The sequence below is a fragment of the Spea bombifrons genome, chromosome 2 (assembly GCF_027358695.1).
Source record: "Spea bombifrons isolate aSpeBom1 chromosome 2, aSpeBom1.2.pri, whole genome shotgun sequence".
NCBI lineage: Eukaryota > Metazoa > Chordata > Amphibia > Anura > Pelobatidae > Spea > Spea bombifrons.
In genome coordinates, this window is record NC_071088.1 from 54,159,191 (window position 1) to 54,187,062 (window position 27,872).

The 27,872-nt window shown below is 44.7% G+C and overlaps 1 protein-coding gene across 4 annotated transcripts in view; it reads right to left on the reverse strand.

Annotated features, from left to right (window-relative positions):
- The window catches only part of TBC1D22B (TBC1 domain family member 22B), a 157,116-nt gene that overhangs the window by 59,506 nt on the left and 69,738 nt on the right, over positions 1–27,872 (reverse strand). For 3 of the 4 annotated variants that reach the window (XM_053454256.1, XM_053454255.1, XM_053454257.1), the window contains exons 7-9: positions 22,527–22,641; positions 19,824–19,930; positions 19,635–19,710 (exon numbers count right to left, since the gene is read on the reverse strand). In XM_053454256.1, the coding sequence (XP_053310231.1) occupies positions 19,635–19,710; positions 19,824–19,930; positions 22,527–22,641 (298 nt within the window). The remainder of the gene's footprint in view (positions 1–19,634; positions 19,711–19,823; positions 19,931–22,526; positions 22,642–27,872) is intronic. The other variant, XM_053454259.1, reaches the window with a different exon arrangement.

The window sequence follows — 27,872 nt, forward strand, 5'->3', positions numbered from 1 at the left end:
ACTAACTCCCCAATGCACCCCGGCGGTCATCTAAACGAACTGGTGTTCTCCCACCTTTGTTCCACATCTCATTTCTCCAACTCTCCCATCTGTCTGTCTCATCACAGCCTGCTTACATTTAATATCGAAATACAATACACACCCTTCCCTACCCAAGAAACCACCACAAGCCTACCGTAACATCTGCAACCTCAACACTCCACAGCTCTCAGAAACAATACGGCCACTCCTCTCAAGTATATCCTCCTGTCCTGACACAGCTACAGCTCAGTATAACCATACACTAGCCTCAGCCCTAGATAAGGTTGCCCCTGTAACTGTACGCAATCCCTCACGCCATCCACCTCAGCCATGGCATTCCACAAAGACATGCCTCCTTCAAAGGTGTACACGTACCGCTGGGTGCCTGTGGAGGAAGTCTCGCTCACCTGAAGACTTCATTCACTACAAATTCATGCTCCGCTCCTATACATCCGCCCTCCATCTCTCTAAACAAACATATGTCATCTCATCAATCACCTCTTTCCAATAACTCCACGTTTAAACACCCACAGCACCTCCCTTGCCCTCCAACTTCTCTGTCCAAGAGCTTGCCACCTACTTCAAAAACAAAATTGACATAATCAGGGATAACATCCTCCCCCATAGTGTCAATCATGTGGTACCCTCAACCTCCCCTCCCTCCTCACCTGCTTCAGCACAGTTACACCATTTTAAGTTTCCAAGGTCCTGTTGTCTTCCCACCACACCACCTGTCCTCTCGACCCTGCACCTCCACATCTCCTACCACCCCTCTCTAGTGTCCTTACCCCAACCCTAACCCACATCTTTAATCTCTCCTTTCCCTCTGGTGTATTCCCATTCTCATTCAGACATGCCATTATCTCCCCCACCCTTAAGAAACCTTCCCTTGATCCCACATCCCCATCAAACTACCGTCCAGTTTCACTTCTCCCACAATCAACTAACAAACTTTCTCTCATCAAACTCTCTACTTGACCCTCTACAATCTGGTTTCCGTCCACAGCATTCAACAGAGACTAAGATTACTAATGACCTGCTCACAACTAAAACGAAAGGCCAATTCTCACTGGTTGTTCTCTTGGACCTCTCAGCAGCCTCTGACACAGTCGACCACCCCCTTCTCCTACAAACCCTCCATACTCATGGCATTCGTGACATGGCTTAAATCCTACCTTTCTAACCGTACTTTTAGTGTGACCCTACTCTATATTTCTGCTCCTGGAATTGCATCATGGATGGCATCCCATTACCTAAAGCTCAACATTTCTAAGACTGAACTCATGCTAATCCCGCCATCTGCTCTATCCACTTTTCCTGACATCTCTTTTACTCTTGACAACTCCACTATCCAACCAACAGGTTCGCTGCCTTGGTGTCACCCTCGACTCTGCTCTCTCCTTCATCCCTTACATCCAGTTCCTCACCAAATCCTGCTGCCTCCTGAAAAACATCTCCCGAGCCTGCCTGCCTGGGGCATCTCTGTCCCCCCCCAAAAGAGCCTGCCTGCCTGGGGCATCTCTGCCACCCCTCCAAAAGAGCCTGCCTGGGGCATCTCTGCCTCCCCTCCAAAAGAGCCTGCCTGGGGCATCTCCGCTCCCCTCCAAAACAGCCTGCCTGCCTGGGGCATCTCTGCCCCCCTCCAAAACAGCCTGCCTGCCTGGGGCATCTCTGTCCCCCTCCAAAAGAGCCCCCCAGGGGCATCTCTGCCCCCCTCCAAAAGAGTGCGCCTGCCTGGAGCATCTCTGCCCCCCTCCAAAAGAGCCTGCCTGCCTGGGGCATCTCTGCCACCCCTCCAAAAGAGCCTGCCTGGGGCATCTCTGCCTCCCCTCCAAAAGAGCCTGCCTGGGGCATCTCCGCTCCCCTCCAAAACAGCCTGCCTGCCTGGGGCATCTCTGCCCCCCTCCAAAACAGCCTGCCTGCCTGGGGCATCTCTGCCCCCCTCCAAAAGAGCCCCCCAGGGGCATCTCTGCCCCCCTCCAAAAGAGTGCACCTGCCTGGAGCATCTCTGCCCCCCTCCAAAAGAGTGTGCCTGCCTGGAGCATCTCTGCCCCCTCCAAAAGAGCCTGCCTGTCTGGGGCATCTCTGCCCCCCTCCAAAAGAGCCTGCCTGGGGCATCCCCCCCGCCTCCAAAAGAGCATGGCAGAGATGCCCCAGGCAGGCTCTTTTGGAGGGGGGGCAGAGATGCCCCAGGGGGGCTCTTTTGGAGGGGGGCAGAGATGCCCCAGGCAGGCAGGCTCTTTTGAAGGGGGGCAGAGATGCCCCAGGCAGGCAGGGTCTTTTGGAGGGGGGCAGAGATGCCCCAGGCAGGCAGGCTCTTTTGGAGGGGGGGCAGAGATGCCCCAGGCAGGCAGGTTCTTTTGGAGGGGGGCAGAGATGCCCCAGGCAGGCAGGCTGTTTTGGAGGGGTGGCAGAGATGCCCCAGGCAGGCAGGCCGTTTTGGAGGGGTGTGTGTGTATATATATATGATATATACAGTATTTGCTCTATTATAAGACGACCCTGATTATAAGACGACCCCCCAAAATCTAAATATTAATTTAGGGAAAAAAACAAAAATCCTGAATATAAGACTACCCTATAGGAAAAAAAGTTTTACTAGTGAATATTAATTCATGTAAACAATTTTTTCCTATTTAATAAAAGCTATGATTGAGAAAAATATATATTTTTTTATTTCCTTTTATTTGCCAACCAGTTATGCACATCTGCCCCCTGGGTTGCCACTCTGTCCCCAGAAATGCCTTATACCTCCTATTTGCCACTCTGCCCCAAGATGTGCCTTTTAACCCACTATATGCAGTGATCTACCGGCCTCCTGGCCCCACTTCACATTTCTTCTTTGATCACTTTGCTGCTTGGCTTTCCCACTTTCTTTCCTCCACCATCCCTACACTAATCCTAGGGGACTTCAATATACCTATTGATGACCCATCCTCACTTGTTGCTTTCAAACTACTTTCACTCTCCTCCTCACTCGGACTCTCACAATGGACTAACTCCCCAATGCACCCCGGCGGTCATCTAAACGAACTGGTGTTCTCCCACCTTTGTTCCACATCTCATTTCTCCAACTCTCCCATCTGTCTGTCTCATCACAGCCTGCTTACATTTAATATCGAAATACCATACACACCCTTCCCTACCCAAGAAACCACCACAAGCCTACCGTAACATCTGCAACCTCAACACTCCACAGCTCTCAGAAACAATACGGCCACTCCTCTCAAGTATATCCTCCTGTCCTGACACAGCTACAGCTCAGTATAACCATACACTAGCCTCAGCCCTAGATAAGGTTGCCCCTGTAACTGTACGCAATCCCTCACGCCATCCACCTCAGCCATGGCATTCCACAAAGACATGCCTCCTTCAAAGGTGTACACGTACCGCTGGGTGCCTGTGGAGGAAGTCTCGCTCACCTGAAGACTTCATTCACTACAAATTCATGCTCCGCTCCTATACATCCGCCCTCCATCTCTCTAAACAAACATATGTCATCTCATCAATCACCTCTTTCCAATAACTCCACGTTTAAACACCCACAGCACCTCCCTTGCCCTCCAACTTCTCTGTCCAAGAGCTTGCCACCTACTTCAAAAACAAAATTGACATAATCAGGGATAACATCCTCCCCCATAGTGTCAATCATGTGGTACCCTCAACCTCCCCTCCCTCCTCACCTGCTTCAGCACAGTTACACCATTTTAAGTTTCCAAGGTCCTGTTGTCTTCCCACCACACCACCTGTCCTCTCGACCCTGCACCTCCACATCTCCTACCACCCCTCTCTAGTGTCCTTACCCCAACCCTAACCCACATCTTTAATCTCTCCTTTCCCTCTGGTGTATTCCCATTCTCATTCAGACATGCCATTATCTCCCCCACCCTTAAGAAACCTTCCCTTGATCCCACATCCCCATCAAACTACCGTCCAGTTTCACTTCTCCCACAATCAACTAACAAACTTTCTCTCATCAAACTCTCTACTTGACCCTCTACAATCTGGTTTCCGTCCACAGCATTCAACAGAGACTAAGATTACTAATGACCTGCTCACAACTAAAACGAAAGGCCAATTCTCACTGGTTGTTCTCTTGGACCTCTCAGCAGCCTCTGACACAGTCGACCACCCCCTTCTCCTACAAACCCTCCATACTCATGGCATTCGTGACATGGCTTAAATCCTACCTTTCTAACCGTACTTTTAGTGTGACCCTACTCTATATTTCTGCTCCTGGAATTGCATCATGGATGGCATCCCATTACCTAAAGCTCAACATTTCTAAGACTGAACTCATGCTAATCCCGCCATCTGCTCTATCCACTTTTCCTGACATCTCTTTTACTCTTGACAACTCCACTATCCAACCAACAGGTTCGCTGCCTTGGTGTCACCCTCGACTCTGCTCTCTCCTTCATCCCTTACATCCAGTTCCTCACCAAATCCTGCTGCCTCCTGAAAAACATCTCCCGAGCCTGCCTGCCTGGGGCATCTCTGTCCCCCCCCAAAAGAGCCTGCCTGCCTGGGGCATCTCTGCCACCCCTCCAAAAGAGCCTGCCTGGGGCATCTCTGCCTCCCCTCCAAAAGAGCCTGCCTGGGGCATCTCCGCTCCCCTCCAAAACAGCCTGCCTGCCTGGGGCATCTCTGCCCCCCTCCAAAACAGCCTGCCTGCCTGGGGCATCTCTGTCCCCCTCCAAAAGAGCCCCCCAGGGGCATCTCTGCCCCCCTCCAAAAGAGTGCGCCTGCCTGGAGCATCTCTGCCCCCCTCCAAAAGAGCCTGCCTGCCTGGGGCATCTCTGCCACCCCTCCAAAAGAGCCTGCCTGGGGCATCTCTGCCTCCCCTCCAAAAGAGCCTGCCTGGGGCATCTCCGCTCCCCTCCAAAACAGCCTGCCTGCCTGGGGCATCTCTGCCTCCCCTCCAAAAGAGCCTGCCTGGGGCATCTCTGCCCCCCTCCAAAACAGCCTGCCTGCCTGGGGCATCTCTGCCCCCCTCCAAAAGAGCCCCCCAGGGGCATCTCTGCCCCCCTCCCCTGCCAGGCAGGCAGGCTGTTTTGGAGGGGTGGCAGAGATGCCCCAGGCAGGCAGGCCGTTTTGGAGGGGTGTGTGTGTATATATATATGATATATACAGTATTTGCTCTATTATAAGACGACCCTGATTATAAGACGACCCCCCAAAATCTAAATATTAATTTAGGGAAAAAAACAAAAATCCTGAATATAAGACTACCCTATAGGAAAAAAAGTTTTACTAGTGAATATTAATTCATGTAAACAATTTTTTCCTATTTAATAAAAGCTATGATTGAGAAAAAAATATATTTTTTTATTTCCTTTTATTTGCCAACCAGTTATGCACATCTGCCCCCTGGGTTGCCACTCTGTCCCCAGAAATGCCTTATACCTCCTATTTGCCACTCTGCCCCAAGATGTGCCTTTTAACCCACTATATGCCATATAGGGGGTTAAAAGGCATATCATGGGGCAGAGTGGCATACAGGGGGTTAAAAGGCATTTCTGGAGGTGTATATATGTATATATATATATATATATGTATGTATATATATATATGTATGTATATATATATATATATATATATGTATGTATATATATATATATATATGTATGTATATATATATATATATATATATATATATATGTATGTATATATATATATATATATATATATATATATATATATATATATATATATATATATATATATATATATATATATATATATGTATATATATGTATATATATATATATATATGTATATATATATATATGTACCGTATTGGCTCGGATATAGGCCGCCCCCGTATATAGGCCGCACCCTAAAAGTTTGGTGCTTTTTTAAAGAAAAAGTTTTTTTTCTTTAAAAAAGCACCAAAAAAAAAAACATGCTGCCACTCTGTCCCCCCCCCGATATGCTGCCACTGTCCTCCCTCCCCGAGATACGCTGCCGCTGTCCTCCCTCCCCGAGATACGCTGCCGCTGTCCTCCCTCCCCGCGATACGCTGCCGCTGTCCTCCCTCCCCACGATACGCTGCCGCTGTCCTCCCTCCCCGAGATCCGCTGCCGCTGTCCTCCCTCCCCGAGATCCGCTGCCGCTGTCCTCCCTCCCCGAGATCCGCTGCCGCTGTCCTCCCTCCCCGCGATACGCTGCCGCTGTCCTCCCTCCCCGCGATACGCTGCCGCTGTCCTCCCTCCCCGCGATACGCTGCCGCTGTCGCTGTCCTCCTCTGCCCCCCCCCTCGACTTACCGGAGCAGACTCCCGGGTGTCTTGCGGGGCCGGCGAGGGACATCTACGCAATACGCGTATGCAACTTCCGGTACCGGAAGTTGCATGCGCGTATTGCGTAAATGTCTCCCGCCGGCCCCGCAAGACACCCGGGAGTCTGCTCCGGTAAGTCGGGGGTGGGCAGAGGTAAAACGCTTAGATAACCTCCCGTGCTGGCACCCCCCCCCCCCCGTGGGAAGTGCTGGCAGGGGAGGCTGTCTGAGCGTATCGGGGAGAAGGATGCAGGTCCCCTGCACCGCTGCGGGGGATCTGTATCTTAACCCCGCTGCCTGCCCGGCGCCCGGGACTGCATGTCCCGGGCGTCGGGCGCTAGAGCCCGAATATAGGCCGCACCCCCACTTTAAAAACTTAAAGTGGGGGAAAAAAGTGCGGCCTATATTCGAGCCAATACGGTATATATATATATATATATATATATATGTATATATATATATATATATGTATATATATATATATATATATATATATGTATATATATATATATATATATATATATATATGTATATATATATATATATATATATATGTATATATATATGTATATATATATATATGTATATATATATGTATATATATATATATATATATGTATATATATATATATGTATATATATATATATATATATATATATATATATGTATATATATATGTATATATGTATATATATATGTATATATATATATATATATGTATATATATATATATATATATATGTATATATATATATATATATATATGTATATATATATATATATATATATATGTATATATGTATATATATATGTATATATGTATATATATATGTATATATATATATATATATATATATATATATATATATATATCTGCTAGTAGTAATCACACTCCTATCAAGCCAAGGCAGCCAGTACATGCTGGAACCTGGGGATGATAGGAGTGTGAGTACAGCCTCCCTATGCCATGCTACCACTACCACCCCCCTTACACATCCATGCTATCACACACACTCTCATTCACAAACATTTAAATACTCATTCAGCCAGTACATGCTGGAACCTGGGGATGATAGGAGTGTGAGTACAGCCTCCCTATGCCATGCTACCACCACCCCCCCTTAGACATCCATGCTATCACACACACACTCATTCACAAACATTTAAATACTCATTCATTCCATTAATCACACATACTTGCTCAAAAACCCTCCCCCACCCCCTTACCTGAACTGCAGATGTCTCACTCGAAGACTTCTGCAGGGGCCCGGCTGTGCGAGCAACTTCTCTGGCCCTGCCCCCAGAGGAAGGAGGGGGAGGCAGAATTAGGTGACACTCTGCTAGCTTCCTGTTCTCCTGCTGCTAGCAGAAGAGAGGCTGCTCGCGATCAAAGCACCAGTAAGCAGCCTGGCCCCAGCGGACATTTTTTTGAGGTCTGATTAGAAGACTACCTCAATTATAAGACGAGGGGTATTTTTCAGAGCATTTGCTCTGAAAAAAGCCTCTTCGTATAACTGAACAAATACGGTATGTAGATGTGTGTGTATAGATACATAGAATTCTATGTTGTATGGCAAGGAGGGGGTGGGGGGTGCTTGCTGCCCAGAGGGTGAGATGTTTAAAAGTATGTGTCTCTCCAGAGGGTCATAAATGTTCTGAGTGGGAGTTTTGAGGGGGAGGGATTTAAGCACTGCTAATGACAAACACACAGAAAAAAATGCTAGTGCTCACATACAGGGAATTGGAATGCAGTGATGAATATAATGGGAATGTATATGTCTACACATGTTGCCATATATACAGGTAAATATAGATGAACATGGTTCACTAAAAAATACAGTACATATAGCAGGTGTGTGTGTGGGGGGAGCCATGTAAAACCTGTGTAGTGGGACAGCAAACCCAAATTGGCATTGAGTCCTCTATTCTTGCTGTTGAAAAGTTGAATCATTCTGATTTCAAAAGTTTTTCTTTCTTGGGTATTACTACAGCCAGAACTGGAATCACTTATACCAACCAATCCCTGCATGAGTACATTCTACATGTTTCCCAAATGTATGCCTTATACCCCCAGATATGCCTTATATCCCCTATTTGCCTTATACCCCCCTGATAAGCCACTGTGCCCTCTGATATGCCTTATACTCCCTAATATGCCACTCTGCCCTCCCCAGATATGCCTTATACCCCCAGATATACCCCTCTGCCCCCAGATATGCCTTATACCCCAGATATGCCTTTTACCCCACGTATATACCATAGTGCCCTCTGACATGCCACTCTACCCCAGATATGCGTTTTACCCCAAGATATGCCCCTCTGCCCCAATATATGCATTACACCCCCAGATACGCCTTACACCCCCAGATATGCCCCTCTGCCCCCATATATGCCTTATACCCCTATTTGCCATATTATATATATATATATATATATATATATATATATATATGCATATATATGCTCCATCATAGAAGTCCCAGTGGAAGTGCCGGCAGTAGCAGAGATTGTCTGCACGCATCGCACAGACGTCCACAGGCTCTCTGGCACCCGGCGAACGTTGCGCAACGTTGTGGAGGATAGTAGTGGAGGATGTCTGCGCACACAGCACAGACTCCCCGCGCTGCGGGGGATCTGGATCTTAGTGTTATTATCGGACCTCTATTTGAGGTTGGATTACAAAAGGAAGGGTATTTTTCAGAGCATTTGCTTTGAAAAAACCCTCATCTTATATTTGATAAAATCGATTCAACTAATCGATAATGAAATTCGTTGGCAACGATTTTCATTATCGATTATTATTGATTAGTTGTTGCAGCCCTACTCTTTTGTACAGTTATTTTTAGCCAAAGGAACTGACCAAACGTGATATTATGAATCCATGAAGGATGGTGATTACTACTGCCATGGTGGCCAATGTTATAAGAAATATGAAGGTATATCTTAATAAAAAGTTCAGTGCAGCGAAGGACCGAAATCCTGCAGCAACCGCAAGGTCCCCCTGATCAAGAAAGAACATGTACAGGCCTGTGTGAATCATTCAGATGTTCATTGGCTAACTTCAGAGGAGAACTGGGTGAAAGTGTTGTGGTCAGATGAGACCAAAATCAAGCTATTCGGCATCAACTCAACTCGCCGTGTTTGGAGGAGGAGAAATGCTGACTATGACCCCAAGAACACCATCCCCACATGGAGGTGGAAACATTATGCTTTGGGGGTGTTTTTCTGCCACAGGGACAAGTCTACTTCACCGCATCAAAGGGACGATGGATGGGGCCATGTACCGTCAAATCTTGGGTGAGAACCTCCTTCCCTCCATGCCAGGACATTGAAAATGGGTTGTGCATGGATATTCCAGCATGACAATGACCCAAGACACATGGCCAAGGCAACAAATGAGTGTCTCAAAAAGAACCACATTTAGGTCCTGGGGTGGCCTAGCCAGTGTCCAGACCTTAATCCCATAGAAAATATGTAGAGGGAGCTGAAGGTTCGAGTTGTCAAACGCCAGCCTTGACCTTCCTGACTTGGAGAATATCTGCAGAGGAGTTGGACAAAATCCCTCCGGAGATGTGTGCAAACTTGGTGGACAACTACAAGAAACATCTGACCTCTGTGACTGCCAACAAGGGTTTTGCCACCAAGTACTAAGTCATGTTTTGCAAAGGGGTCAAACACCTAAGTCGTTGAGTAAAATGCAGATCAATTTATAACTTATTTGAAATGCATTGTTCTGGAATTTTGATGTTATTCTGTCTCTCATTGTTCAAATAAACATACCATTAAAATTATAGACTGATCATGTCTATCAGTGGGCAAATCAGCAGGGGATGAAATTTTTTCTTCACTGTACAGGATTGAAGATCATTTAGCTTTTGCGAGGACTCAAAAACATGGACTTCTCTATCAAGGACCATAATTTTATAGCAAGAGAGGAGGCTTCATATTTGCATAACTTCTTTACTCCAAAACCTCCAGCAGCAAAGAAACAGTTAACATGTAATAAAAAGTGACCAATAGGAAAACAGGAAAAAGTTCACAAATATCACTCCAAAACAATCCCACTTCCTCTTCTTTGCTGCTGGCCTCCAGGTGAGCACTCTCCATGCTAGCGTGCTACTCTGTACGGCTAGTTTAACATACATATATATATATATATATATATATATATATTTGATGTTCGTTTATTTCATCTGTACACTTTATTCTTAGGTGTGTTTTTCTCTATTTCTATATTTTGGGTTACTCCCTTGGTTGTTTTACCCATCTCCTCTTTTTTTGCCCACATTTAGTTTATGTCCTATTTAAACTTATTTTTTCTTATCAGTTGGGTTTTTTTCTACCTAATTTACTGGTTATTTCTGTGTTTCTATTGTCATCCTGCCCCTTTCCATATTTCTTTGGTCTCTTGCAATACCTTGCCGTGACAGATTTCTCTAACTGCCATTTCTTTCTGTGACGCAGTTTTCTTCCTTTTGCACCTTTTTCCTTCTTCTCGGCGCGTGGTTTGAGCGCGCGTTGGTTTCTTTAAACTACCCGCGGGCCGTTGGTTTCGTTCCGGTGGCGAGGTATATTTATACCTCTGCCGTCGGTTTGTTTATTTCATTCGAGTGCGGGGTTTTATTTTACGTTGCATAAACGATAAAACCCCAGCCTCCGTTCTCACATCACATCGTTTTCACTTACCTTGCTGTACTTTTAAATGGTACCCGCGTTGCAGCCTCTGTATGGGCTGTTCCGTGCGGTGGGAGGTTGACCACCTCCTGTTGTGAGGGAATTCCCCTCTGTTTGAGTTCGGCACCGCGATGCCGTTGTTTTCTGGACTGCACACAGGCTTACGTTTTTGAACTTAAAGTGACAAGCACATTTCTTTCTTACAAAAAAAATAAATAAATAAAAAAAAAGTAATAATTATTATATTTATATGACATCAATGTACATATGTAGGGACTTTACTGATTTTGTTTCAGTTTTATGTCCAAATTATAATGTTTATATGGCTGTTAACCCCTTGTGGGTAAGTCTTAATGCCTGATGTGATTCTATATCTCTCAATTTGTCACGAACGCACTCTACTCCGTGGCTAATGATATAACAAATATCAAAATAACGCTGCCACCACCAAGACAATTTAGAAATGGGGTGCCTTGGTACCCCAAACGAATCAGACTAAAAAAACCCACACAGTATATTTTAACAGAATAATTATGTGATTTAAAATTACCAATAAAATGGTCTAATCAGGTAACGTGAGTCTTTACCAGACAAAGGCAGAACTTAATAAAGGAATATTTATTATGAACAAAAAAATCACAGTGCATACAAAAAAGATGATAAACAGATTTACACCAAACAGATAAAATAAAAAAAGAGAAAATTACAGAAAACCTAACTACTCACTGAATGGTCAAGTAACAGTTTTCTGTCTGTAGGGCTCCGGCAAGGAAAGATGGCGACTTACTCAAAATTAGATCTTGGCCCCTAGTAAGCACTATATCTCTCATAGACTATTTATAGGGGCTGTTGCTCCATCTGATTGCAGTACTTTGGTCACTGCTCTGTATTTGGGTTTTTACCCTGAAAAGATGTCAAACAATATATATATAAAAAAATATATATATTTTTATTAAGCCCTTTGACTGAATTTCTCTGGGCTTAGCGGATGACCCCCGCTTTTATGTGCTTGTGTCCAACATATGTTCCTTTGTTTTTTTCTCTTCAGATTATTGGTCGCTATGTCTGACTCAGAGCTTCCTCAAATGCCCGCTGCTCTCAAAGCATGGCTTAAGGCCGCTTTAATGGATTCACTGCCATCTGCATTGGCCTCTATTGATAGGGCCCCTGTGCCCCAGTCACTACCGCTGCGACACCCGCTGGAGAAAGAAGCACGTCAAAAACTTCGTGCTGAATGCCCGAGACCTACGATCCCCGACAAGGTGGCTCAGACACCTGAATTCGACAGTACCTTTGTGTCCTTCATGACGCGTAGTGGTCGTGATCCACGCAAAGGCATTGAACAAGGCCTTCGGACGGCACAAGACAAGTTGCTGGATGTTACGGGTCCTCTGACCCAGGTACTGTCTATCGCTGACGACGCCTTGAATGATGGCTCTCAATTGGATCCCTATTTAGTTAGAGAATGGGCCCAACGTGCAGTTTGCCTTCTGGGAAATGCCAACGCTTCTATTTCGGCCGAGCGCAGAAAGGCGGCATTGTTTAAGCTGGACACTAAGTTATCTGAGCTGGCGCCCAAGGAACTGGGGCCTGAGGCCAAGGGCCTTCTTTTCGGTGATAAGTTCTTAAAAGAACTTAACCAACACGTTCACATATTTACCTCACTAAATAAGGCGCAGACGTCTCTACGCAGGGTTTTCAGAAGCGAGAACCGTTTTTTGTCCAGGGCTGGTTGACAGAGGGGCCGGGTCACCAGCAGAGCTGCCTATCAGGGCAACAGGCCCAGTTTCCAATATGATGCGACACGTCGCTTTCAATACAGGAACCCGCTCACCAGAGGTTCTACTAGAGGAAGAGGCACATCTTCATCCTTCAGAGGGAGATTTCCATCAGGTAAGGACCTCTATTTTTCTTCCTCATATTCCTGTGGCGGGGAGACTTTTCACCCACTGTTGGGAAGGTCTTACACGGGATCCTTGGGTACTTCAATGTGTCAGGGGTTTTCGCATAGATTTCCTTTCCCCTCCTTGTCAGTCTCGGGCCCCTCTCCCTATTCATATGTCACGTTCATGCAGAACTCTCTTCCCTTTGAGAGAAGGGCGCAATCGAACGCGCTCGTGGACGTCCGGTGTTTGTGAGCAACATTTTTCTGGTGAAGAAGAAGAACAGGGAATTCCGTCCTGTCATCAATTTGCGAGCATTGAACGTCCACGTGACCTATCAACATTTCAAGATGGAAGGGATCCATCTGCTGCGCGATCTACTACGCCAAGGGGACTGGTTCACTCGCTTGGATCTAAAGGACGCTTACCTTACCCTGCCGGTCCACACAGAAGACAGACGGTTCCTTCAGTTTTGGTGGGAGGACGCTCTATGGCAATTCACTTGCCTTCCCTTTGGCCTCAGTTCCGCTCCATGGTGCTTCACAAAACTGCTGAAGGTTTTTGCGGGAACGCGGCGTCAGATCCATCATCTACCTCGACAACGTTCTCCTGATGGCACAGGACCGGGATACCCTTCTCAAGGATACTCAGATGGCTGTCCAACTGTTCCAGTCCCTGGGTTTCATAATCAACGACAAGAAGTTGGATCTTTCCCCTTCCCAGTCGGTCCTGTTCCTCGGATTTCTTGTGGATTACGTGGAGGTTGAAGTTTTGAAACTTCCATCGGGAAAACTGATTGCTATACGGAAGAATATACGCCGTATTCTTCGCTCCCAGTGTGTTTCCCTAAGGGACCTTGCGCGCACCCTGGGGTTACTTTCGGCCTCCATTCAGGCTATTTTCCCTGGCCCTTTACACTATCGAGCTATGCAACGTCTCAAGACGGCTTATCTACGTCGGTCGGATTCATACGACCAACCGATTCAGCTGACTGACGAGGTTCGGGTAGAACTACGTTGGTGGCTACGTCACATGGATGCCTGGAACGGTCGGGCTATCTTCGGTCACGCTCCAGATTTTTATCTGGAGTTGGATGCCAGCCTCCTTGGTTGGGGGGCGGCCTGCGAAAACTAGGCCACCGGCGGACTCTGGACGGAAGAAGAACGAGGGTTCCATATAAACTGCCTGGAACTTATCGCCGGCTCATTTGCCATTCGAAGTTTCACCAAGAACATAACGCATTGTTCTTTGGTCCTCAGGATGGACAATGTTTCGGCCGTCCGCTACATCAGTCATTTAGGGGGCTCCAAGTCCAAGCTTCTGTCGGATCTCACCAGGGATCTGTATCAGTATTGCCTGGACAATCACCTTGGCATCAGGGCGGAGTATATCCCAGGAAAAGAAAATATGGTGGCGGATTGGTTTTCCAGGCATTGGAGGGATGTCAGCGACTGGCGTCTTCTTCCAGAGGTTTTCGAATCTCTAGATCGGCTTCGAGGTCCACTATCTCTGGATCTTTTCGCATCCAGGACCAACCATCAGCTGCCAGTTTTCTTCAGTTGGCTTCCGGATCCTCTTTCGCAGGCAGTGGATGCCTTTCTTCAAGTTTGGCCTCCTTCGGGAGCGTACGCTTTCCCGCCCTTCTCCATGATTCTCCCGACCCTCCATCAGGTGAGCAGACAACAGATCACGTTATTGCTGATAAAGCCCTTCTGGAAATGGAGATGTCATGTGCAGACCCTCTCTTGCTTCCTCAGTTGCGAGACCTTCTCCTGAATCAGGACGGCAACCCTCATCCACTGATTCTCCAAGGCCAGTTGTCCTTAGTGGCCTGGATGGTTTCCGGGGTTCCTGGAGTTTCTCAGGCTTATCACAAGAAGCTAGAAATCTTCTCTGGGATTCATGGGCTCCGGGTACTAGAAGATCCTATCTACAGGCGTGGCAATCCTGGCAACGCTGGTGTGTGGAACAACAGGTGGATCCCTTTACGGCTCCTGTGGTGATGATCTGGAATTTCCTGGCTCATCTTTTTTCTTTGGGTAAGTCGTATCGTTACCTCAACGTGGTTCGGTCGGCCATCTCCGCTGCCCATGTTCCTGTGGATGGGTCGAGCATAGGTAAGGATCCTACTGTTTGTCGTCTACTTAGAGGGATTCGCCTCGCGAGACCCCCTTCTTCCAGGTATTCCACTTTTTGGGACGTTTCGCTTGTCCTTGACTTTTTGGAATCGTGGCCGGTTAACAACGTTCTGTCTTTGCGTCAACTTTCAGCTAAGTTGGCCCTCCTTTTTTGTTTGATCTCTTTTCGTAGGGTCTCAGACATTAGAGCTTTTGACACTACCTCCTTCTCGTTTTCTCCGGAAGGTGTTTTGGTGTCTATATCTCGTAGAACGAAGTCTTCTTCTTCTTCAGTCGTTTACCCCTATTTTTCTGACCACCCTAAACTGTGTGTGGCGGATTGTGTTCGTGTTTATCTTGCATCTACATTATCTCTTCGATCCTCAGTTTCGGGGCCTTTGTTTATTAGTTATGTATCTCCTTTTAAGCCGGTCTCTTCTCCTACACTAGCCAGATGGATTAAATGGATTCTCCGTTTGGCGGGTGTCAATAGTTGTTTTGGCGCACACTCCGTTCGAGGCGCTGCTGCCTCCGCTGCGTTTGATTTGGGAGGTTCCCTTTCTGATATTCTGTCTGTGGCGGATTGGTCTAGGGAAACTACTTTTTGCTGCTTTTATTATCGCCCTCATCCTCACGTTTCTTCTAGATTATTGGTGTCGCTTTAAAATTGCAAATATGAAGCCTCCTGTCTTGCCATAAAATTGGGGATTACTCTAGCCTTGGTGTAGAGATAATCTAAATTTTATTAAAGATAGGAGGCGAATATTTCCCACCCATTATGCTTTTTCTCCCTCCCTGGGTTTATTTGTCTGGTGTTATTCATATCTTGACATTTTTTAATTATTATATTGTATGAATATTATTTATTTACATTATTTATGTTCTGACTGATGTTTTGTTTCATGAACTGTGTACTTTCATGATGTCTCTCTGTTTCTTGCAGTTTGATTCTCCTCTTGATAAATACGTTTTCGTTGGATGGTCGGTTTTCCCGTTGTCCAGGTTTCTTCTCCTTTGAGTACTATGACATTCCTGTGCTCCACGTTTCGGCACACCATCAAAGAAGAGGAAGTGGGATTGTTTTGGAGTGATATTTATGAACTTTTTCCTGTTTTCCTATTGGTCACTTTTTATTACATGTTAACTGTTTCTTTGCTGCTGGAGGTTTTGGAGTAAAGAAGTTATGCAAATATTCGCCTCCTGTCTTTAATAAAATTTAGATTATCTCTACACCAAGGCTAGAGTAATCCCCAATTCCTCCTCTCCTCCCTTGTCGGGATGTTTACTAACTGTCACGGAGCTAGATAGTACCTCCACTGACTTGTGCTCCCTTAGCCTGGGACAACACACTCTTTCCCCGGTTTCCCAGTCACTAGCCGAGTCCTAGTGTAGAGTATAAACAAAATTAATACTGTTTTATTGTTTTTTACACACATGACTGGATATAGCCAGCAAAGCACACACTAACATAAAGATATTGGGATACAATGGGTATACAACCACCCCCTTAATCTGACTCTCAAGAGACAATAGGGTCAGTAAAAGGATTAACAATACAATAGGGCCCAAACTTCCACTATTACTGGCCAAAATCAGTTCCAGGGAAATGGATGGTTTGGCCCAGGGTAAATGTCTGTAGTGGTGGAAGGGGGGGGGCTTGATTTATACAACATATTAGTGCACCATGGAGGGGGAAGCCTGACATTAAACTAAAAATGGCTTGTCACTCCCTGGCCGCATACCAGAGATAATCCCCTCAGCAAGTGTTGAGATAATATACTTCTGGGGGTAGATGAAAACATGGGGACACATGGAAAAGTAATTGCAAAACATCATCTGTGTTGGCAAAGTACAGGACCCATCCCAAATCAATATCAGCGCTCCACAGTCCTCAGAGCCTCTAATATTTAGGAAATATGGTAAAACCTGTACCAGGGGGAAAAATCAGTAGAAACTGATCCCCTGTACCTACACACAGAAGTCTTTACAAAGCCAGGGCCCCTAGTCGGTAGGGAGGAGGCTGGCTCTCTGGCCTCTTTAGGGGCCACAGTGATGGAGGGTTCCGTCACACTAATGATTTTGGGATTACTTATTCAGTCCCTAAGAGCCTTTCTCTCTTGTCTTCTCTCATCAGTGACACCTACTGTGTAGAAAATATTCTAAGCAAAACTGCTTTTTTTTATTTTAGTATAGGTTACATACTAGCATATTTTTTGCATGTTTCTATGGTTTCAAACAATCCCTATTTTTTTTCTGGAAAAAAAAGATATATAATTTGTGTGGGTACATTAAACTTGGAAAAAGGGAATCTTGATTAAACAAACATTTGGTAAACATGGCAAAAAAACATACGATATGCAATGTACTAGAAAACACTGGTATGGAAAGGGTTAAGTGGCCTTAGTCACCACAGCAACAACTTTAGGCAAAACTCAGTTCCTCTGTATCCCCATCTTCAAAAGAAAAAACCTTTCATTCTGGGTATCTCCATTCATTAGTAAATGGAAAGAGAAAAGCATGCACAGGAAAATTATTTATTTGTTTACTCTTCTGGGGACAGGGCTTCGTAAAAAAGAATTGGGAAGTGTCTGCCATAAATTGAATACGGAGAATGGTAGACTGCAAGTCAGATTTCATCCATATTATTAATTTTTAAGGCTGTTTGAGGCTCGGAAGCCACAGGGAGGCTGTTTAGGGACAAAGATGGCAAGTCCTATGTTTCCAATCTGGGTGTTGGACAGGTCCTGTGGAAGCAATCTGGGTGCCAGGGCTGGCTTCATACTAAAGGGGAGGCATTAATTTACACGGGGGTGCTGGCTGAGGGCATCACATAAATCAATTCCAAAAGGGGGGCTGGGATAAATATACAATGTGGAGCCAGCTGTGGGCAATAGATAAGGATGTAGGGGCATTAGACTGACCACATCAGCCATGTTTTCAGGACACACAAATTTTACATAATGCTGACCGGGCCCAGATAAAATGCAGCCATGCAGTATGGGGGATGTATAGACTCATAGAACTTTTTCATTGTTGTAGCTTACAACTTCGGGATGTGGGCGTCAGTGTGGCAGAGCCTGTCCTGTTGTGTGTGTGTCTGGGTGTCGTGGCAGAGCCCGTGCTGGTGTGTGAGACTGAATGACTGTGTGGCAGAGCGTGTGTGATTGACTGTGTGTGTGTGTGTGTGTGTTTGAGTGACTGTGTGTGATTGAGTGACTGTGTTTGTGTGTGTGATTGAGTGACTGTGTGTGTGTGTGATTGAGTGACTGTGTGTCGGTGTGGCAGAACATGTCATGTAGGAATAAACTGAACTATTTAATTCTTACTTATCCAGAGATAAAACACCCTCCTGAATTTGTAGTTGCTTCAAAAAGGTAGCAGAGGGATCCTGCTACTTGTTTTAAGAGGGAAGGGGGTATGGAAGTTTCCTCCAGAGCCTAAACGTTAATCTCTTCAACCTTGGTAATTATAAGCCTCTTTATATTGGCTGTTTCATTTTGTATTTGCTATTTTTCTTTGTAACAAAGAAAAAAAAAAAGGTCGAGGTCTAGACTTGTGAATTCGTATTTGGGTGAACATGAAAACGAACACGAAGGGTGTGTTTTCATTGTTCAGCCCGAATACCGAACATATGAACACAGCGACGGCAAAACGTCTTTGTTTACTAATCACCCTGGTCCCTTGATGCCAGAGGAGGCCCCTCCAGGCTACGAATAGACTCACTGGCACAGCCCTTTAACTTCTGACGGCGCAACTTGGCCTGGGGAGACCATGGTTAAAGGTCCGTACAAGCGATTCTATTGGTCGTTGGTACAAACCTTTAACTGTTAGAGCGGGGAGACCAGTGGTCTCTCCCGGCCAAGTTGCGGCACCAAGATTTTAAAAGTCTGTACGAGCGACTCTATTGGTCACCAGCAGGGAGCTCTTCTGTCATCAACCAGTGAAGTACAGGTGCACTTCATTGGTTGATGGCAGAGGAGGCCCCTGCCGGTGACCAATAGAGTTGCTCGTACAGACATTTAAAATCCTGGCGCCAAAGCTCCTGTGTAGTGCATACCGCGTTAACTCCGTATTAACCACTTCTACAAGAAAAACAGCAAAAAAGCAGAAAAAAACACTTAGAATGTACACGAATATTTGCCCAAACACAGGAACGGGCAAATATTAGTGGAATACGAAGATATCTTCCCCCACAAAGACGAACACGAAGAGTTGGCCGCTGCCCAAGTCTAGTAAAATCTCTCTGGGGGAAAAAAACATACTGCAAATGTTTACGATAGTTACTTAGTAGGGGCTGCCTGTAAACATTAATAAATCTACTGCACCGCCCAGAACAACAAGAAAAAATAACGCCCTGAACATACATTGCACATTCCTAGGACTTAAAGGGCTAATAAATCAATTAGGCTAAAATGTGCATTGATTATCTATACACTATCCTAAGCAAAGCCACTGTATATAAAAATATTACAGATTACAAAATTTACAGATATGGGGTAATGGAAAACCAGCTTAACAATGCAAGAAAGACAATATGAGATAGAAAAGTACATAGAAGTACAAATAAATAAGTGATACATTGTAAGGAAGGTCGTTGGATAAAGTTAAAGGAATTCAGACACTAAAGTAGCAGGAGTAAAACGTCTATTAGGAACTGACCATCAATTCGACTCACAAGCTCTTCCAATGCTTTCACCTTTTTCTGGATTCCAGGCTGAGCAAATGTGTAGTTATCCTAAAATGTAATAAATAAATAATTTCTATCACAGAAAAATACTAACTTACATCATACCTTCTGCCTCAAAAGCAATGTAATGTATATATAAACTGGACAACAGTTAATGTCACCTGGATGCCATCTAAAAGCTTGCTCATACACCAGAAACTATCAGCCTCAATGCTGTGCAGAATGTCCTTGGGAAGACTGCCCACGTCAAAATTCTCCACATCATCTTCTGTTCAAAAGTTACGTTGCGGATAAAAAAAAAACAAGAAAAAAAAAACATTTTCTTAAATGGGTAAAATAGCAAATTTAATAGTATAAAAATCAGTAGTATAACTACTTTACATATATAAATGAAAAACAATTCAATTCATTAGACTCTCCAAAATACTAAAGAGGAAGTGATGCCTATTTATAATGATTAGTGTAACAAACCACATCCCTGTTGTGAAATAAGAGCCTTTCCAAATAAATTGGAGCAGTTCTCAGTCAGAGTAAAATCCTCAGTTGTGCAATATCTATTCCTGCCCTGTTAAGCAGAGTAATAATCACAGAACAGATGAAGAAAACATGCACCCCAATACTTACCTTCTTTGGTGTCTTGGATATAAATGATATGCAGTCATTGTCTAAAACTGAACAGTATAAATAAAGGATTTAACCCGTAAAGGACAAGGGTTGTTTTATAACGTTTTCCAAAACCGAGTAGAGCAATTTTCACGTACAAGTAGGGCTTTCTTTTGAAATAATCATGCATATATACACACACACACACAGTTGTGCTCAGAAGTTTGCATACCCTGGCAGAAATAGTGAAATGTTGGCATTGATTTTGAAAATATGACTGATCATGCAAGATAAAAGTATTTTATTTAAGATCATACGAAGCCATTTGTTATCACACAGTTGTTTTATCATAACAACAGATATCATCCAAATGGTCCTGATCAAAGGTTTAGGTTTACACACCCTTGAATGTTTGGCCTTGTTACGTGACACACGGACAGGTTAAAATGGCAATTAAAAGTTAATTCCCCACACCTGTGGCTTTTAAAAATTGCAAGTGAATAGCTCTCACTGATGCACTGACCAGGCTTGGTATTGAGCCACGGGGAGCACAAAAGAACTGTCAAAATACCTTTGTAAAAAGGTAATGGTGATCTTAAGGACATATTAAACATGGACTGGGATGGACTGTCTTCTGGACAGAATGCAGAAGGTAAGTGGAATATCTTTAATCACACAGTACAAAATTACACAGATCAATGTATACTATTGGGGAAAGAAGAAGCAAATTGAATCACTTTTAGAACGCCTTTGATTTTAAATTCCTAAATTGGAAAATGAGGAACTGATCGTTAAGGAGAATAAAACAAATCCCCCAAAGTATGTAAAACCTAGAGAAGGTCAGGGCCGAAAATGCTGGTTCTTTGTTATCCGAAATGGGAAATTTGGTTATTGAGGACGTAGAGAAATCAGACATTTTAAATAATTTATTTTCTTCTGTTTACACCGAGGAAGATGCGATGGCTGATCTTCTGCTTGCGAATTTCACAGAACTGTTGCAACAAACATGGTAGAGTGTTTGCGGTTTATTCAAAATTAAGCAGGATAATACAGCCTAACGATCCAACATATACTTTAAATGGTATCTCCCTGAGAAAAACTACTAAGGAAAAGGATTTTGCAATTATTGTAGATAAACTAAGCAAGAGTGTGCAATATCAGTAAAAGCCAATAAGATATTAGCATGCATAAAACATGGTAGGAGATCACCTTGCCTCTTTACAAGTCAATGACGTGACCTCACCTTGAATGTGTGATGCAATTCTGGGCACCAGTCTTTAAGTAGGACATTATGCAAAGAAGGGCTACAAAATGATTGACGACACTGATTATAAGACGACCCCCCAAAATTTGATTAATTTAGGAACAAAAGAAAAAGCCTGTATATAAGACTACCCTATAGGAAAAAAAGTTTTACTATTACATATTAATTCACATGTAAGTTAATTTTTTTATATTTAATAAAGCTGATTGTAAAAAATGCATTTCTTGTTTTTATTTCCTTTTATATGCCAACCTGCCCCCCAGTTATGCACATTTGACCCCAGGCCTGCCACTCTGCTCCCCCACATATGCCACTCTGCATCCCCCTCAAACCTACAAATGCATCTCTAGACTTGCCCACCCCTGTGCTCCAGACTCCTTGGTGTCTGGTGGGGCAGCCAGTGGACGTCTGCACGATGCGCATAGACGACCTCTCCTGCTACCCGGCACATGCGCTGGGGCTTCTATGACAGAGCTCCGGAAGGTCATGTTACGCCAGTGCTCAGTCATGGAAGCCCTGGAAGAAGTGTTGGGCAGCAGCAGAGGTTATCTACGCGCATCATGCCGATATCCACGGGCTGCCAGAAAGGAGAATCCAGGTCCCTTTCAGCACTGCAGGGGATCTGGATATTAGTCTTCTTGTCAGACCTCTATTTGAGGTTGGATTATAAAACAACCTCAAATATAACATGAGAGGTATTTTTTGATAAGAAGGATTTTTTCCCACGTGGCAATGTTCAAAAACCAGCTGAATTTGTTTGGCTTTGTTTTTTTGCCTTCTTTTGGAATAAAAGCAGGATGGATAGTTGGAAGGGCTGAACTTGACAGATTTACTATGCAACTATGTTACTATGTTTGCTATACTGCAGCCACCTCAACATTGTTTCAGTCAAAAACATCTTAATCACTTCTACAATACTTCACAGCACTTCATTCATACGTTTTCAATGCATGCTCTCTTTGCTAAATGGGGAAAGGTTTAGTGGCAATAAACTCACCCACATGCTCTGTCAGAAACACAACAAAGAATGGAGTCACCAAGTCATTGATTCCTTGAACATATCCACTTGCTGGATGCCGTATTGCCCAGATAAACAGGATTCTCTCAAAGATCTGTCGCAAGAGTAAAAACCAGAGTAGGTACCAGGAATCATAACTATTCAGTAGGGCTGCAACTAACGATTATTTTAATAATCGATTAGTTGGCCGATTATTTTTTCGATTAATCGATTAATCGGATAAAAAAAAAACAATATGCAAATTTTTCGTTTATTTAAAATAATTTAATGAACTGGATGTTAAAAAACAACTTAAAATTTACATTAACATTCTTATTTTGTTATGATGTAATAAAAAACAATATTTTCAAAGTACAAGAACCCAAACACAATATTTATGAAACAAAATAACCCCATACATTCTGAAAAGAGGTGGACTATTACTGTTCAAGAAACTTTGCCCCAGCCCTGGCACTTTGCACCCAGCACTTTGCACCCAGCCCTGGCACTTTGCACCCAGCACTTTGCCCCAGCCCTGGCACTTTGCACCCAGCACTTTGCACCCAGCACTTTGCACCCAGCCCTGGCACTTTGCACCCAGCACTTTGCACCCAGCACTTTGCCCCAGCCCTGGCACTTTGCACCCAGCACTTTGCACCCAGCCCTGGCACTTTGCACCCAGCACTTTGCACCCAGCACTTTGCCCCAGCCCTGGCACTTTGCACCCAGCACTTTGCCCCAGCCCTGGCACTTTGCATCCAGCACTTTGCACTCAGCACCCAGCAGTTTGCACTCAGCACTTTGCACCCAGCAGTTTGCCCCAGCCCTGGCACTTTGCACCCATCACTTTGCACTGTGCCCCTGCACCCAGTCTCCAACTCTGCCCTGCACCCAGCCCTGCCCCCACATTCTGCCCTGCCCCCACACTCACACCCTGCCCCCACACTCACACCCTGCCCTGCATCCCCACCCCCACTCTGCCCTGCACCCAGTCTCCCACTCCGCCCTGCACCCACACTCACACCCTGCATCCCCACCCCCACTCTGCCCTGCACCCAGTCTCCCACTCTGCCCTGCACCCACACTCACACCCTAAATCCCCACCCCCACTCTGCCCTGCACCCAGTCTCCTGCCCTGCCCCCCCACCCCCACTCTGCCCTGCACCCCCATCCCCACTCTGCCCTGCACCCACACTCACACCCTGCCCTGCATCCCCACCCCCACTCTGCCCTGCACCCAGTCTCCTGCCCTGCCCCCCCACCCCCACTCTGCCCTGCACCCAGTCTCCTGCCCTGCCCCCCCACCCCCACTCTGCCCTGCACCCCCCATCCCCACTCTGCCCTGCACCCACACTCACACCCTGCCCTGCATCCCCACCTCCACTCTGCCCTGCACTCAATCTCCTACCCTGGCCCCCACCCCCACTCTGCCCTGCACCCACACTCACACCCTGCCCTGCATCCCCACCCCCACTCTGCCCTGCATCCCCACCCCCACTCTGCCCTGCACTCAGTCTCCTACCCTGGCCCCCCACCCCCACTCTGCCCTGCACCCACACTCACACCCTGCCCTGCATCCCCTGAAACCCCACCCCGCCGTGGACCCCCACGCCGCCGTGGACCCCCACCCCCGCAAATTGCTCTGTGCGAATGGAGCCACTCGCACAGAGTGATTCGCACATAGACATGAAGAATACTTACCTCCGGAACGCGTCACATCCGTCACGTAGCTGAAAGAAGGCGGAGACTGCAGAGCGTGTAGCAGAAGCGGGGAACGCTCGCGGAGGTAAGTAAAAGGAGCCGAGTGCTCCAACAACGAATCGATCACTCGATTAATCGATAACGGAAATCGTCGACAACGATTTCCGTTATCGATTATTATCGATTTTATCGATTCGTTGTTTCAGCCCTACTATTCAGTCAAATAAAGTGTTAAAATTGTGATGTTTCGTGGGATGCCTTACTATAGTACAATAAGACAATACAAGAGTATATAACATGTTTTTCTTATTTTATTATTAAATGTATTCTTGAAAGGAGCCACAATACTTTTGATCATTAATGCCATAAGTAGTTCATTCAAGTGCTTGTTGTAAAGACTAAGGCTGTTTTCCGTTTTTACACTTAAGGACTAAATGTTCCCCCCCCCCCACACACACACACACTTTTAACATCTTCTTTTTAATACAAATGTCCTATCATTTAGTTTAATATATATATACACATATACAAAATGTTATAACTGAGACAAGATGATTGTGACAGAACCCTCCTCCCTATGACAGCCAGCCTCCTCCCTATTGACTATGGGCCCTGGCTTTGTAAAGACTTCTCTGTCAACTAGAAGTACCGTATTTGCTTGATTATAAGACGACCCTGATAATAAGATGACCCCCCAAAATCTGAATATTAAGTGTGTCATGCGGGGTCACCTAATAATGTTGAGTTCTAGGGAGAAAAAACAATCTTCCCCTTCTTTATCAGATCTTTATCTAGATTTAAACCGACTTTCAAGGGAAAATAAACAACTCCCAACTAGAGAAACCACAGAGAAGTTTACAAATATTACAAATTTAATTAACGCCCACCACATGTCCAAAATAAAAGAAAATCTTAAGAAGTTAAACCAGCTGTGGTATTATAAGAATAATAAGACTGATAGACTCCTCACAGCAAAACTAAAGAAAAAAGTAGCGTCCCAACGAATTTATAAAATAATAGAAAAGGATAAGTCCTTATATAAACTGCAGGATATAGGTGCTGCTTTTGGAAGATTCTATCAAGACCTATATAATATTCCAGATCAGGCAGAAGGTCCCTCTATACAAAATTATTTAAAGAAACTCACTTGAGTTGCTTCTGCATTTAGATCTGTTTTTCAAGTAGGCTATTTTAAGTAGGAGTTAAAAAGAAAGAGGAGTTGGAAAGAGAAACAGGGGTTCCACAAGGTACTGTATTTATACTGCTTTATATTTTTACTTTTAACTGTTTATTTTGACGGGTGTTCTTGTTTAACTGTTATTTTGTAGGGTCTCATTTATTTTATTTTTTTTTTCTTATACTTGATTATGAGTATGGTTATGGGAGTTAGCAAGATTGATGATCTGACTCAATGCACATCTTGTTTCATGTATGCATTCCTGGATGAATCCGTCCAGGATCCATACCTCTGTGGCAGGTGTGAGCAAGTGGCTTCTCTGGAAGCTCATATTAGAGATCTGGAGAAGCAAATTGCAACTTTGAGAGAGATAGACAATCTTGAAAGGAGTCTGCTGCTCACTGAGCAGAGTTTAGTGGGTGCAGGTAGTGAAGAGGGAGGAGATAAGGCAGCTGGGGAACAGGCATGTAGCTGGGTCACAGTTACACGTGGTGGTAGAGGGGGAGGAAAGAGGAAAGGTTTAGCTAGTCCTGACCTTGTGCAGCCTAACAGATTTGCCCACTTGAGTGAAGATGTTGGGTGCATCAGCTCAGGAGTAGCTATACTGGAGGAAGCTGTTCCTTCTAACAGCCGAGGGAACAGCCCCTCTAGTATGAGTGGGGTTGAGAGTGTAGGAAAGGCTAGACAGGTTGTGGTGGTAGGGGACTCTATTATTAAGAGAGTAGATAGGGTAATCTGCCGCTCTGATAAGCTCAACCAAACAGTTTGCTGTCTCCCGGGTGCTCGGGTCCGGCATGTTGCTGACAGAGTGGATGGATTATTGGGAGGGGCTGGGGAAGACCCGGCTGTCATGGTCCATATTGGTACCAATGACAAAGTCAGTGGAAAATGGAAGGTCCTAAAGAATGATTTCAGGGAATTAGGAGATAAATTGAAGAAAAGGACCTCCAAGGTAGTATTTTCAGAAATATTACCTGTGCCACGCGCAACAGTAGAAAGGCAGCGGGAGATCAGGGAGGTAAATGCGTAACTAAAGTCATGGTGTAGGAAGGAGGGTTTTGGCTTTCTAGAGCACTGGGCTGATTTTGCGCTTGGGTACAATCTTTATAGCGGTGATGGATTGCACCTAAACGGAAGAGGGTCTGTTGTGCTAGGGGAGAGGATGGCTAGAAGGCTGGAGGAGTTTTTAAACTAGTGGTAGGGGGGGAGGGACACAGAGATCTTGAAAATGGAGATTGCAGAGAGTGCAGAAAGGAGTGGGGCTTCAGATCAGAACAAGGGGGGTGGAGATGGGGGGAGGGGCAAGATCAGAACAGAGGAGGTATGTATTAATAAAAATTCTCATAAAATCCAAGAGACTCAGGGTAATATTAAATGTATGCTTGCTAATGCAAGGAGCCTAAATAACAAAATGGGAGAACTAGAGGCAATAGCATACACTAACCAATATGATATAATAGGCATAACAGAAACATGGTGGGATGAGACCCATGACTGGGCAGTTAACTTAAAAGGTTATACATTATATAGGAAGGACAGAAAAAGCAGGAAGGGAGGAGGAGTATGCTTGTATGTTAGCAACGAGCTAAAGTCAAATATTAAGCATCTTGAAGGCGACAAGGGATTCGTGGAAGCTTTATGGGTAGATATCAACTTGGGGGAAAAAAAAGGAAAAGAACTACTGGTTGGGATATGTTATAAACCACCTAATGTTAATAATGATGAGGAAGAGCAGCTGTTAGAACAAATTGAGAAAGCTGCACATCTGGGTAACGTGTTAATTATTGGAGATTTCAATTACTCTGCAAGGGGATCCAGGTTTTTGAACCTGTTAAATGACACCTTCATGTCACAACTGGTACAAGCACCAACTAGAAAGGATACTTTTTTGGATCTGGTGATAACAAACAATGTTGATCTTGTGTCTAACATTCAAGTGGGGGAGCACTTGGGTAATAGTGATCACAATATGGTCTCTTTTGAAATAAACTCAAAAAAGAAATTGCCCATGGGGAATACTAAAACGTATAATTTTAAGAAGGCTAATTTCAATAAGATAAGGGCAGCTTTACAACTTATTGACTGGCAAAAACTCTTCAGGGATAAAAATACTGAGGAAAAATTGAGTATTTTCAAACAAATATTAGCAGGGTACACTTCTTAGTATGTACCACTAGGAAACAAATATAAAAGAAACAAATTGAAACCGACGTGGCTTAGTGGGGTCGTTAAGCAGGAAATTAAAAATAAGAAAATGGCTTTTACAGCATTTAAATCAGACGAATCAGAGGCATCCTATACAAGATATAAGGAAGCCAATAAAGCATGCAAAAAAGTGATTAGATGGGCTAAACTAGAAAATGAGAGGGTGATTGCCAAAGGGAGCAAAACTAACCCCAAAAAATTCTTTAAGTACATAAATTCTAAAAAAACAAAGAATGAAAACGTAGGTTCATTAATAACAGAGA